This window comes from Notolepis coatsorum, assembly GCF_963971535.1.
Source record: "Notolepis coatsorum genome assembly, chromosome: 14".
In the NCBI taxonomy this organism is placed as follows: Eukaryota; Metazoa; Chordata; class Actinopteri; order Aulopiformes; family Paralepididae; genus Notolepis; species Notolepis coatsorum.
Window position 1 is genome coordinate 39,022,675 of NC_140178.1, and position 12,408 is coordinate 39,035,082.

At 43.1% G+C, this 12,408-nt stretch overlaps 1 protein-coding gene across 1 annotated transcript in view; it reads left to right on the top strand.

Moving 5' to 3' along the window:
* The window catches only part of LOC311240507 (protein kinase C beta type-like), a gene marked incomplete at its 5' end in the record, with an annotated part of 391,798 nt that overhangs the window by 269,581 nt on the left and 109,809 nt on the right, over positions 1–12,408 (top strand). The window contains 3 exon segments of the mRNA XM_084329084.1: positions 11,770–11,771; positions 11,773–11,817; positions 11,819–11,928. Coding sequence (XP_084185210.1) covers positions 11,770–11,771; positions 11,773–11,817; positions 11,819–11,928 — 157 coding nt within the window.

Here is a 12,408-nt window from a genome sequence, read left to right on the forward strand (position 1 = left end):
TCCAATGTACAGCCCTCACCCAACCCACCCAACCCCACCCCACCCAACCAACCTCCTCCAATGTACAGTTTCTATGCCAAATGTATATACACTCCTTTTCTGGACACTTTTGTATCACAAACAGTACTGTATTTGCAAATCTGATATGTCATAAATGTATAGATGTAGCAGTACTGCCTATCTGTATGTCATGTATGTCATATATGTTATGATGAATTGAAAATGGGGGACCCTGATGTAAACAAGTCGAAAGTCTTTCTCTGGTCTGCATCCCCTTAACAATTGTATGTATTGAGCTGTACTGTACTGTACCCATTCTGCAATCTGTTAATAAACGTTTCAATCAATCAATCTACACACTTACACACTGGCGCTCTACCTTACATACTACACACTTACACACTGGCGCTCTACCTTACATACTACACACTTACACACTGGCGCTCTACCTTACATACTACATACTACACACTGGGGCTCTACCTTACATACTACACACTGGTGCTCTACCTTACATACTACACACTTACACACTGGCGCTCTACCTTACATACTACACACTTACACACTGGTGCTCTACCTTACATACTACACACTTACACACTGGTGCTCTACCTTACATACTACACACTTACACACTGGTGCTCTACCTTACATACTACATACTACACACTGGGGCTCTACCTTACATACTACACACTTACACACTGGTGCTCTACCTTACATACTACACACTTACACACTGGTGCTCTACCTTACATACTACACACTGGTGCTCTACCTTACATACTACACACTGGTGCTCTACCTTACATACTACACACTGGTGCTCTACCTTACATACTACACACGTACACACTGGTGCTCTACCTTACATACTACATACTACACACTTACACACTGGTGCTCTACCTTACATACTACACACTTACACACTGGTGCTCTACCTTACATACTACACACTTACACACTGGTGCTCTACCTTACATACTACATACTACATACTGGTGCTCTACTAGTCTACTCTACATACTAACTACACACTTACACACTGGTGCTCTACTAGTCTACTCTACATACTAACTACACACTTACACACTGGTGCTCTTTACTAGTCTACTCTACATACTAACTACACACTTACACACTGGTGCTCTTTACTAGTCTACTCTACATACTAACTACACACTTACACACTGGTGCTCTACTAGTCTACTCTACATACTACACCAGGGGTCGGCAACCTGTGGCTCCGGAGCCGCATGCAGCTCTTTAGCCAATCAGCTGCGGCTCCTTTTTTTTTTGTTCTCTTATTTTGGAGATCGATGTCATACTGTGACACTGAAATGAAAAAATATTTCATCAACTAAAATATACAGTACGTCACACCCCGCGCCTCTCCCTGCCGTCTGCAAGTGGCTAATCTTGAGTTTCCGACCTCCAGTAAGCTAACCATGGATAAATCCAAAAAAAGGAAAGTCTGAGGAAAATAGAGGGTTTAATTCAGCGTGGACAGATTAATTTGCTTTCACGACTAACGATGCAGGCTTACCTGTATGCCTGATATGTTGTGCAAAATTTGCGAACAACGAAAATTTTTATTTTTATTTTATAGATTTTCCACAAATAAGGGAAGGACTCAAATAGAGCTGCATAGTTCAGGGTTTTATTTCAAAGTAGGTCTACAGATGCCAGTGTCTTTTCTCCTTTTCTGTGTTTTATTTCAAAGTAGGTCTACACATGGTAGTCTTTTTTCAAAGTGGACTACTTTTTATTTTATAAATGTTCCACAAATAAGGGAAGGACTCAAATATACCTGAATAGTTCAGGGTTTTATTTCAAAGTCGGTCTACAGACACCAGTATTTTGTCTCCTCTTCTGTGTTTTATTTAAAAATAGGTCTACACATCCAGTATTTTTTCTCCTCTTCATACGAGTTTGAGGTTTTCCTTTGTTATAACAGGTAAAAACAGCAATAAAAAGTAAAAAAAAATCTTTTTATTGCTTTATAATTGCATTAATGCAACGCACTGTGTGCTATAAGTATAAAGTATAATAAATCACAAATTACTTTGGGTATGCAATTGTCAGGCGTTTTATGCTAAATGTGGGGTATGCTTGGGGATATATAAAACGTTATACACTGTGTTATCTTTATTTTAAGGGTAAATAGGTTGTGCGGCTCCCTGAGCATTTTATTTTGTGGGAGGGGGGAAAAGTGGCTCTTTTGATAGTAAAGGTTGCTGACCCCTGTACTACACACTCGGCTACTAATGCTGCTCTCCTTAGCAATCCTCCTTCACATCCCAGTCAAACACACACACGCGCATACACACACTATCTCTCTTTCTTTCTTTCTCTCTCTCTCTTTCCCTCTCTCTCTCTCTCTCTCTCTCTCTCTCTCTCTCTCTCTCTCTCTCTCTCTCTCTCTCTCTCTCTCTCTCTCTCTCTCTCTCTCTCTCTCTCTCTTTATCTATCTCTCTTTCTCTCTCTCTCTGACTCACACACACACACACGTTCTGCTAGCCTTTTTGGCTTTGCTCTCCCCTTTTTCTCTTTGCATTAAGCTCAACGCTGCCTATCCTTTGAGACCTACACACAGACTCTCCTCAGCTTTCCTCTCCTTTTCTGTTTAACACATTAAGTGCCACGCCCCTTCCGGGAAGTGACCCCTTCCTTGCCGTCCATTAACCCCATGTAAACGTAGTTGTAGTTTAGATAATTTTTTCATCCGTACATTTCCGTTTTGAATATGAATATAGTTTGGTTGCTTCTGAGTAATTCCAGGGAAAAGACACGAAAACAGCGTTTTTGTGTAATTCAATAAACATGTTGTCATTTTTCGCCTGAAATGTACCCTGGAGCACGGCGCTCCCCCTCTCCCCTCCTGCAACCCAACGGCAAACAGCCATACACATAAAACACAGATAGCTTCAATCGTGGTAGAAATAAATATCAGATCAACGTAAGCTTTCATATATAGTGTCCTTACCTGGTCTCTGATGTAATGCAAAAAAAATAATCCAATAATGTCATCGCCATTCCAGTTATCCACAGCGATCCTGTCGCCGACTTAGTTGGGCATTGCACTTCAACGGGCGGGCGGGGTCAGTAGTCCAAACCATCCCTACAAGCGTGTGTTTTACCGGAGTGTTTAGGACCCGCCCCCACGCCGCAGCTCGGTAGAGAAAAGAAACGAACCCGTTTCTAACGGGGTGCAATAATGACCGAAGGCGTTAGAGGGCGATATAAAACCATCTGCCAGCTCAGACACACTCAGAACAGTATGCACAAGGTGCCCCGCTGAATTATGAATGGCAATAGCGAATAAAAGAAATACTGTGAGAAAAATGTAGATCTACGTTTCCGGCACTCAACGATCGGGCGACAGAAACGTAGTTCTACGTTTTCGGCAACCAAATGGTTAATTTAAATCAAGGGGATGTTTTTTTGTGTTTTTTTTAAGACTACCTAAGTATCATGGTGTTTCTAAAAAAGTATCGCAGTGTTTACAAAAAAGTATCATGGTACAGTATTTCTAAAAAGTTATGGTATTTCTAAAAAAGTATGATGGTATTTCTAAAAAGTATCATGGTATTTCCATGTTTTGGTCTTGTGATCAAAATATTATGGAAATAACATGATATTACCATCAATATTGGGGTTTAAATTGGATTACATCATGATATTATATAAGAGTGGTACCATGGTGATACATAACTGGTGGTAGCCATGGAAAGACCATGACATGGTAAAGAAAGTAAACATGGTTAACACTTGTTAGCAGTGCTAGTGATCTTCCAAATTAATGCTTTCACAACATAGTATGTAGAACCCAACCTGCATAGTTAACTATAAAGGTATAATCTGTAATGCTGTCAAACAGCGACCTCCAGGCAAAAGAGGCCCCTTGGTATTGTGCTTTATTTATTTATTTATTTGATTTGGTCTGACATGTGGGTTGGGAGTTTAGTAAGTTATTATACTGTGGATTTCTCCAGACCTCTCTTGGTAGAGCCTGCCGTGTGGCCAGCAGTATACACACTGAAATCCAATCCACACTTGTGAACAAGGTGCGGTACCATGGGCGGCTATGTGGTGCAGTGGACAAGGCGCTCACCACCAATGCAGGAGACGCTGGGTTCGAGCCCAGCTCTCCGCATTGCTATCAGCTTGGCTGGTCGTTCATACTAATACATTTGGCAGTATTAGGGGGTGGGAAGCTGATGGGTGGGGATCGGACGTTGTGGACAGCGACTCCTACAGGTCTGTTGGTGCGCCTGCGCAGCAGAATCAGGAAGCGACGGGGGCGGCGTGCCCTCCAAACGCAGACCCCGACGCTGAGAGATCGCGCTGTGCAGGTGAAAAAGATGCGACTGCTGCTTCCTCGAGTACCGGAGGGGACACGTGATGTAAGGCTTGCAGCCGGCTTGTGGGAGGCATGGCCTAACAACGTTCGAGACAGGGGAGGGTAGAATTGGACGATACGAAATTGGGATGGGAGAAAAATAGAAAATGGGAGAAAAAGTAGATACAAAAAAAAAAAGTGCTGTACCATGTTGTCATATTTTGCCTAGAGGTTGCTGTTTGATGACATTATAGATCCGGCCTTTAAAGAAGGAATGCATGTGTAATTCTTCAGACACATGGTTTGGGACCCCATTGACTTCCACTAGCATTTATAATGCTAATCATTTCTACTCTACTACTACCAAATAAAAACCATAATGCTAGGTGCTTTGTGGGTGGACTGAAGTGATACCCAGTTTTCTGACAAATAATAGCAGCCTCTTAAAATGGACAGAGTATCCCTTTAAATCCTTGCAGTATGGGATGGTCCTATGAGAGTCTGTTGCACATGCATGTTCTCTTTAGCTCCTTCCCCTTTGACTCAGTCAGCGTTTGATGGTCACGTTAACAGGCTGCATGGAATATCTATTAACCTGCTCCACTCACGGTTGAATGCTGGTCGGCTGGTACTAAACCATCCTAGCTTAGCAAACACCTCTTAGTTTTTAGTTTTTGCTGTATTGTAATTAAATAAAATTTTAACATGGTAATACATTTTTTGGAGTTTAAGTTTTCACCCATGGAGAGTCATTCAGAATTCGTTTTTGTCCTAATGTTTTTTCAAAGGTTGACTTTCTGGAAATACAATGTTTTTCATCTGATGGTGATAGATAGAACACTTGAATGTCACAGTAATTGTTTCCACAAGGCATAACGCCTGGTGGGGATTATGTGATTGGTTGTGTGTGTGTGTGTGTGTGTGTGTGTGTGTGTGTGTGTGTGTGTGTGTGTGTGTGTGTGTGTGTGTGTGTGTGTGTGTGTGTGCGCGTGTGTGCGTGCGTGTGCGTGTGTGTGTGTGTGTGTGTGTGTGTTAGGCTTGGGCGGTATAATTTTTTTCACACCGTCATACTCTGCTGACATAATACCCCGGTATACGGTATATGACGATATGACTTTCATTTTCATCAGCGGGGGGGGGGGGGGGGGGGGGGGGCAACCCGTGTTACCAAGTAAACAAATCACGTCGTTAGCTCTCAGAATGGTAGCCAGAAGTCTGCAGCATCTAGTGCTACTATCGACGTTAGCATGTAGCCTAGCCATGGCAGACTATTTGATTCCTTAAGGCTTAAGGGGGCTCGAAATTGCCTGGGTTTTGGTCATATGCTCCCGAAATGCTCCCACTGTTTGGCTACTTCTATGTGCAGTGAAAACTACTCGAATGCTTTATAACCTAGTCATTGATTTAGTTCAGGGTAATCTAATATTAGCCGCGGAGCTAACGCTAGCTAACGCTAGCTAACGTGAGCTAACGCTAGTTAATCAAGCTCACAGAGAGAGATAAACAGCTGACAGCGGATAGTACAGGTACAAATACAATAACAAAGCGGGTGGGGGCTGTTGTGTAAACCTTGTACTCTTTAGTTCACATATAATAACAGACGGATTATTTGCTTGCTCCACCAGTGCACCACAACAACACACACCAACTCTCGTCACAATGCTTTACGGTATTTTCACAGCACTGTCGCAACATTACCGTAAAACGTGAACACCGTTGTGATACACTCGCTCCACTAGTGAGGACTGGTCTCGCCCTCTGCTGGCGTGTGTGTGCACTACACTCAAAACTCCATTTCACTGTAATAGAAACTGAAGCGCATCTGTGATTTTGACGCCGGTATTGATTTTCAATACCGTCGGGATTTCTAAATACCCTGGTATACCGTAATACCGTCATACCGCCCAAGCCTAGTGTGTGTGTGCGCGCGCTAACAGCAGGCCAGGGACCAGACATAACCAGACAAATACTTTTCAAATCGCCATCGGTCAACAACAAGTATTTTATTGGAATGAATTTCCATAATGTTCCATTCAAACTGATTTCAGTATAAAGTTACACATTTTGAACACAAGAGGGCAACACTACACACGTGCACTGCTCAGAGCCTCAGGGAATCAGCTCTCTGGCCCCTACAACATGGAAATGCCATAGTTAACCTTAAAACATTTATGCAGGAATAAATTCCATCATTGTTCATTGAACATGCTTCCTATCACCCTTCCTATGCTTCCTAACATCCTTCCTATGCTTCCTAACATCATTTTTATGCTTTCTAACATGCTTTCTATACTTCCTATCACCTCCCTGTGCTTCCTAACACCCTCCCTATGCTTCCTACCACCCTCCCTATGCTTCCTAACAACATCATAGCATAAATTATGCTTTCTAACATGCTTCCTGTGCTTCCTATAAGCATACCTATGCTTCCCATTATCATCTAGCGTTAGCATGGTAATGCTAACTATAATTGGAGAGCATGCAGTGTGTTTGTCTGCCTGTTTGATAGCATTAGCATGCTAATCAGTGTTTGTCTGTGTGTTTGTCTGTATCTGTGTCCAGCTTGCTGCCTGGTGGAGATTTGTGCTCTACTGAGCACACCTTTCTAGTTATATATGTGTTAAAATGGTTGATTTTGCCGCTCTCTGGATCAAACGGTCTTCATAGTTACTGATCCTCAACCATTTTAGCTTGCAACCCCTGAATATCCTTCTCCAGAGAGACACACAATAAGAACAGAAGAATAGGTCTTTGTGAATATCACGATTGCAAGTGGCGTCACACACAGATAATTTTATTTAGACATTATTAGTTAACTTCTTTCTACATGGCTCCAACTGCCTCAATCAAAAAAGGTTTTATTCCGGCCCAGATGTAAATGTTGCTAGTTGAAAACAGCCTTCAGGTTATGTTAAGTGAATTCTGGTTCTCCAAGTTCACCCCAATAATGACCACAACCCTCAATCGAGGGACAAAAGACAAAAAGACAAAATTCAATCACTCCCCCCCCCAGCCAGATTGTCATGCCGCTGCGGGTATCAAACCCCGACCTTCCCGCCACAGGCCCGCTTCTCTAACCTCTACATCACCTCCGCCTACACGGGGAAGCGCACAAGACGGACAATTCAGTTTCACCAAAATCTAATTTCCCCTGAATCATTTGAAGAGCCATTATAATGTCCCTGTGAGCCGACGTTGGGTTCCTGACCCAGCTCTGAGAAGCCTCGACAAGGCTCTGTGTAGCGTGGAGTGAGCCCTCTCTGCAGCCCCCGCCTGCCATGTCTCCACTACAGCTACATTATACACATTCATTATTGAGCTACATCTGCTAGAGCGTAAGTGCTTTGTGCTGTGTGTGTGTGTTTTATGCATGCATTTGTGTTTGCCTATTTGTGTGTGTGTGTGTTCTCATATTTGTGTGTTTAAGGTTGTGTGCATTGTAATGTATATGCATACTTGTGCGTATGTGCATGCAGGCATTTGTGTGTGCGTCTGTTTCATTGTGTGAGAGTTTAAGTGTGTGTGTGTGTGTGTGTGTGTGTGTGTGTGTGTGTGTGTGTGTGTGTGTGTGTGTGTGTGTGTGTGTGTGTGTGTGTGTGTGTGTGTGTGTGTGTGTGTGTGTGTGTGTGTGTGTGTGTGTGTGTGTGTGTGTGTGTGTGTGTGTGTGTGTGTGTGTGTGTGTGTGTGTGTGTGTGTGTGTGTGTGTGTGTGTGTGTGTGTGTGTGTGTGTGTGTGTGTGTGTGTGTGCCCCCAGTGAGGAAGCTAAGAAACACTGCGCCAGCCCTGCTCAGTTTCTGGTAATTGGATGTGACCTCACAACTTGACCGGCAGCAGCACACACACACACACGTAAACTAAAACCCAGGGGACCTTATGCCACTGGAATACAATTACAGCCCAATAACAGACAGTCACAAAGGGGGATTAGTGTTGGAACTGGCAACCTTCAGCTGTCTACATGGTCATTAGAGACAGATCTGGCTACTGCCTCACTCACTGGTCCACTATGGCAAATCTGAAGGGTTCTGACCAGAGTGTGTGTGTGTGTGTGTGCGTGTGCGTGCACAAAGCATATCTCTAACTAACAGCAGGCCAGGTACCAGACCAGACATAACCAGACAAATACTTTTCAAATCGGTCAACAACAAGTATTTTATTGGAATGAATTTCCATAATTTTCCATTCAAACTGATTTCAGTATAAAGTTACACATTTTGAACACAAGAGGGCAGCACTACACACGTTCACTGCTCAGAGCCTCAGGGAATCAGCTCTCTGGCCCCTACAACATGGAAATGCCATAGTTAACCTTAAAACATGTATGCAGGTAGGCCTGCCGCGATAAGCAATAAATCGATTAATTGCCGCGATAATTAAAATGAATGCAATGATTTTGACGGGCGCGATTAATTGCTATTTGCGCGTTTGTTTTAATGAGGCGGACCCAGTGCCCCTTGTCAGTCACTGTCCGTGTTGGGAGGCGGGCCGCTGGCTTTACTACAGAGCACAGCACAGGAGCTCCGTGGGGCTAACGTTACCCCTCATTGTGTCTATTCTACTAGCATTAACGTTACTCATACAAACAGAGTAAACACAGTTTTCAATCAATCAATCAATAACAACATTAACGAGACCCTCGTTGTGTCTATTCTGCTAACGCTAACGTTACCTCTCATTGTGTCTATTCTACAAGCGTTAACGTTAGCTAGGCTGTCTATGCTAACGTTAACATTAGGCTAACAAGCTGTAACGTTACCAGTCGCGTCTATTTGCTAACGTTAGCATTAGGTAATAACCGGTTTAAAATGGATGGTGATTACCTCACGTTGTGTCTATTCTACTAGCATTAACGTTACTCATACAAACAATCAATAGCGAGTTATATTGATCACGCTATGTACGATAGCCATGCTAAAACGCTAGCACAACATTAGCACCTAACCTAACAACAAGCCTTAACAAGTCAGCGATCTTTTTGCGAGACTAAACTCTCCGCTCGGTGGCAAATTGTGTTGATGTCGGTTTTGTTTAATCAATAAATGAGGCAGAATACACAGTGACTGTATCCTTTGTTTATTGCACTTGTGCCTGCTGCAAACATAATGATTATGAAATCCTAGAGACGCGTCTCTATTCTGACCAATCAGTGGTCTGCAGTGTTTCACGTGACTTTTCTGGTACCCAAAGTACCTGATAATCACAACAATACTTCCGGTCCGGTCGGTGGGCTTCAAAATAAAAGTCTAAAACACAAGAAAAGACGGAGCGGTGGGCTTCAAAATAAAAGTTTTGGGAAATAAATTTCTCCAAAAAAAAAATTCTCTAACCGGTCGCAATAATATCGCTTATCGCGATATTTTCGGGGGCAATTAATCGCCCAGCAAAATGTGTTATCGTGACAGGCCTATATGCAGGAATAAATTCCATCATTGTTCATTGAACATGCTTCCTATCACCCTTCCTATGCTTCCTAACATCCTTCCCATGCTTCCTAACATCCTTTTTATGCTTTCTAAAATTCTTTCTATACTTCCTATCACCTCCCTATGCTTCCTAACACCCTCCCTATGCTTCCTAACACCCTCCCTATGCTTCCTAACATCATAGCATAAATGATTATGTTATTATGTGAGTATGTGCATGGTGAACCACCCAACCAATTAAATTACATTTTAGTATTTGACAGTTTCATTGGAGAGTTTCAATGTTACATACTGTAGCTTAAATGCTGTTGCAGTTATATATTTTCTCACCCCTTGTCCTTAATTGAAATACATATGCACACACACACACACACACACACACACACACACACATACACACAGACACACAGGTACACACACGCACAGACACAGGTACACACACGCACACACACACAGACACACACATACGCATTCTCTCTCTCACTCACTCTCTCTTTTCTCTATATCTCCCTGCCCCCTCTCTCTCTATCTCTATCCCCCTCTCTCTCCTTCTCCGTCTTTCTCCCTAGCTCTCTCTATCCCTCTCTCTCCCCATCTCTCTCTCTCTCTCTCTCTCTCTCTCTCTCTCTCTCTCTCTCTGAACCTCTCCCTCCCTGCGGCATTATTTTGTTTTGTTTTAATGTTTTTGTTTTCAGCTTTCTTCTCATTATCTCCTTCAAGCGGAATGCCTGGGGGAGACTATGTTGAGTGATATATCGGTTGTGTCTGTCTGTCTGTCTGTCTGTCTGTCTGTCTGTCTGTCTGTCTGTCTGTCTGTCTGTCTGCCTGTCTGCCTGCCTGTCTGCCTGTCTGCCTGCCTGCCTGCCTGCCTGTCTGTCTGTCTGTCTGTCTGTCTGTCTGTCTGTCTGTCTGTCTGTCTGTCTGCCTGTCTGTCTGCCTGCCTGTCTGCCTGTCTGTCTGTCTGTCTGTCTGTCTGTCTGTCTGTCTGTCTGTCTGTGTGTGTGTGTGTGTGTGCATATCTCACAGCATATCTCACCAACTAAAAGGCAGAGGTGGGTTAAAGGTTGCACATAGGCTGACAGCAGACCAATGACCTTCATTCCGGAATATTTTGCAAATCGATCAACAACAAGTATTTTATTTAAATAAATGTCCATTGTCCAATTAAGTTACTTTTGAACACAAAAGGGCTACACAGGTTCACTGCTCAGAGCCCCAGGGAATCAGCTTTCTGGTCCATGTTTATGACATGGAAATGCTACAGTGTTGTTGCTATACCTATGCATTAAAACATTTAATTGACATTGCCATTGAATTCATTTCCATCATTGTCCCTTGAAGTAAGCCCCACCCCTGCTTGGAACTTGTTTCTAACGTGCTTCTTCTGCTTCTTATCACCCTTCCTATGCTTCCTAACATCTTTTCTATGCTTCCTAACATCCTTCCTATGCTTCCTAACATCTTTTCTATGCTTCCTAACATCCTTCCTATGCTTCCTAACGTGCTTCATGTGCTTCCTAACACCCTTCCTATGCTTCCTAACATGCTTCCTGTGCTTCCTAACATGCTTCCTGTGCTTCCTAACATCCTTCCTATGCTTCCTAACATGCTTCATGTGCTTCCTAACATCCTTCCTATGCTTCCTAACATGCTTCATGTGCTTCCTAACATGCTTCCTGTGCTTCCTAACATGCTTCCTGTGCTTCCTAACATCTGTCATATGCTTCCTAACATGCTTCCTATCACCCTTCAAATGCTTCCTATTAGTGTCTAGTGTTTGTGTGTCTGTCAGTAAAAATGTAATCCCATTAACTTTCTCTTTGACCTTTTTCCATAGACAAGGTGTTTGGATCTAGCACTTTAATATAGTCTGTTCAAAATTGTATTGACTATATAATCACTGAGGTGTTCTATTGATTTTCTGAATCAGTTAACATTCAGTTTGCTCTCTCTCTCTCTCTCTCTCTCTCTCTCTCTCTCCCTCTCGCTCTCCTCCAGTCCCAAGAGGGTAGGAACCTGGTACCAATGGACCCTAATGGTCTGTCAAGACCCTTATGTGAAATTGAAACTGATCCCAGACCCGCGCAGCGAGAGCAAACAGAAGACAAAGACCATCAAATGCAACCTGAACCCCACCTGGAATGAAACCTTTAAGTTGTAAGACTCTTCCTTTTTATTTGTCGTCTAATAAATAGATAATAGATCGATAATATGTGGCAGCACTTCTGCATTTTTGCACCATTGTTTGTCCGAGGGAAGCAACATTTGTGATTGGAGGATCAGAATAAAGAGAGCAGGGTTTGAGTTGGGTCCATTCCAGGAGGTCCCAGTGTAACATGTGTCCTGTGCAAATAGAGCTTAATTCTCCAGTTGGGGACACGTGGCCTGTAATGATCACAAATCACCTTGTTCTGTACATCAAACAGGATCAAGTTACATGACCTCCAGTAAAACTACAGCAACAACCTGGGAGTAGGTACAGATAGATAGATAGATAGATAGATAGATAGATAGACAGACAGACAGACAGACAGGACAGAGGCAGGACAGACAGACAGACAGACAGACAGACAGACAGACAGACAGACAGACAGACAGACAGACAGACAGACAGACAGACAGACAGACAGACAGACA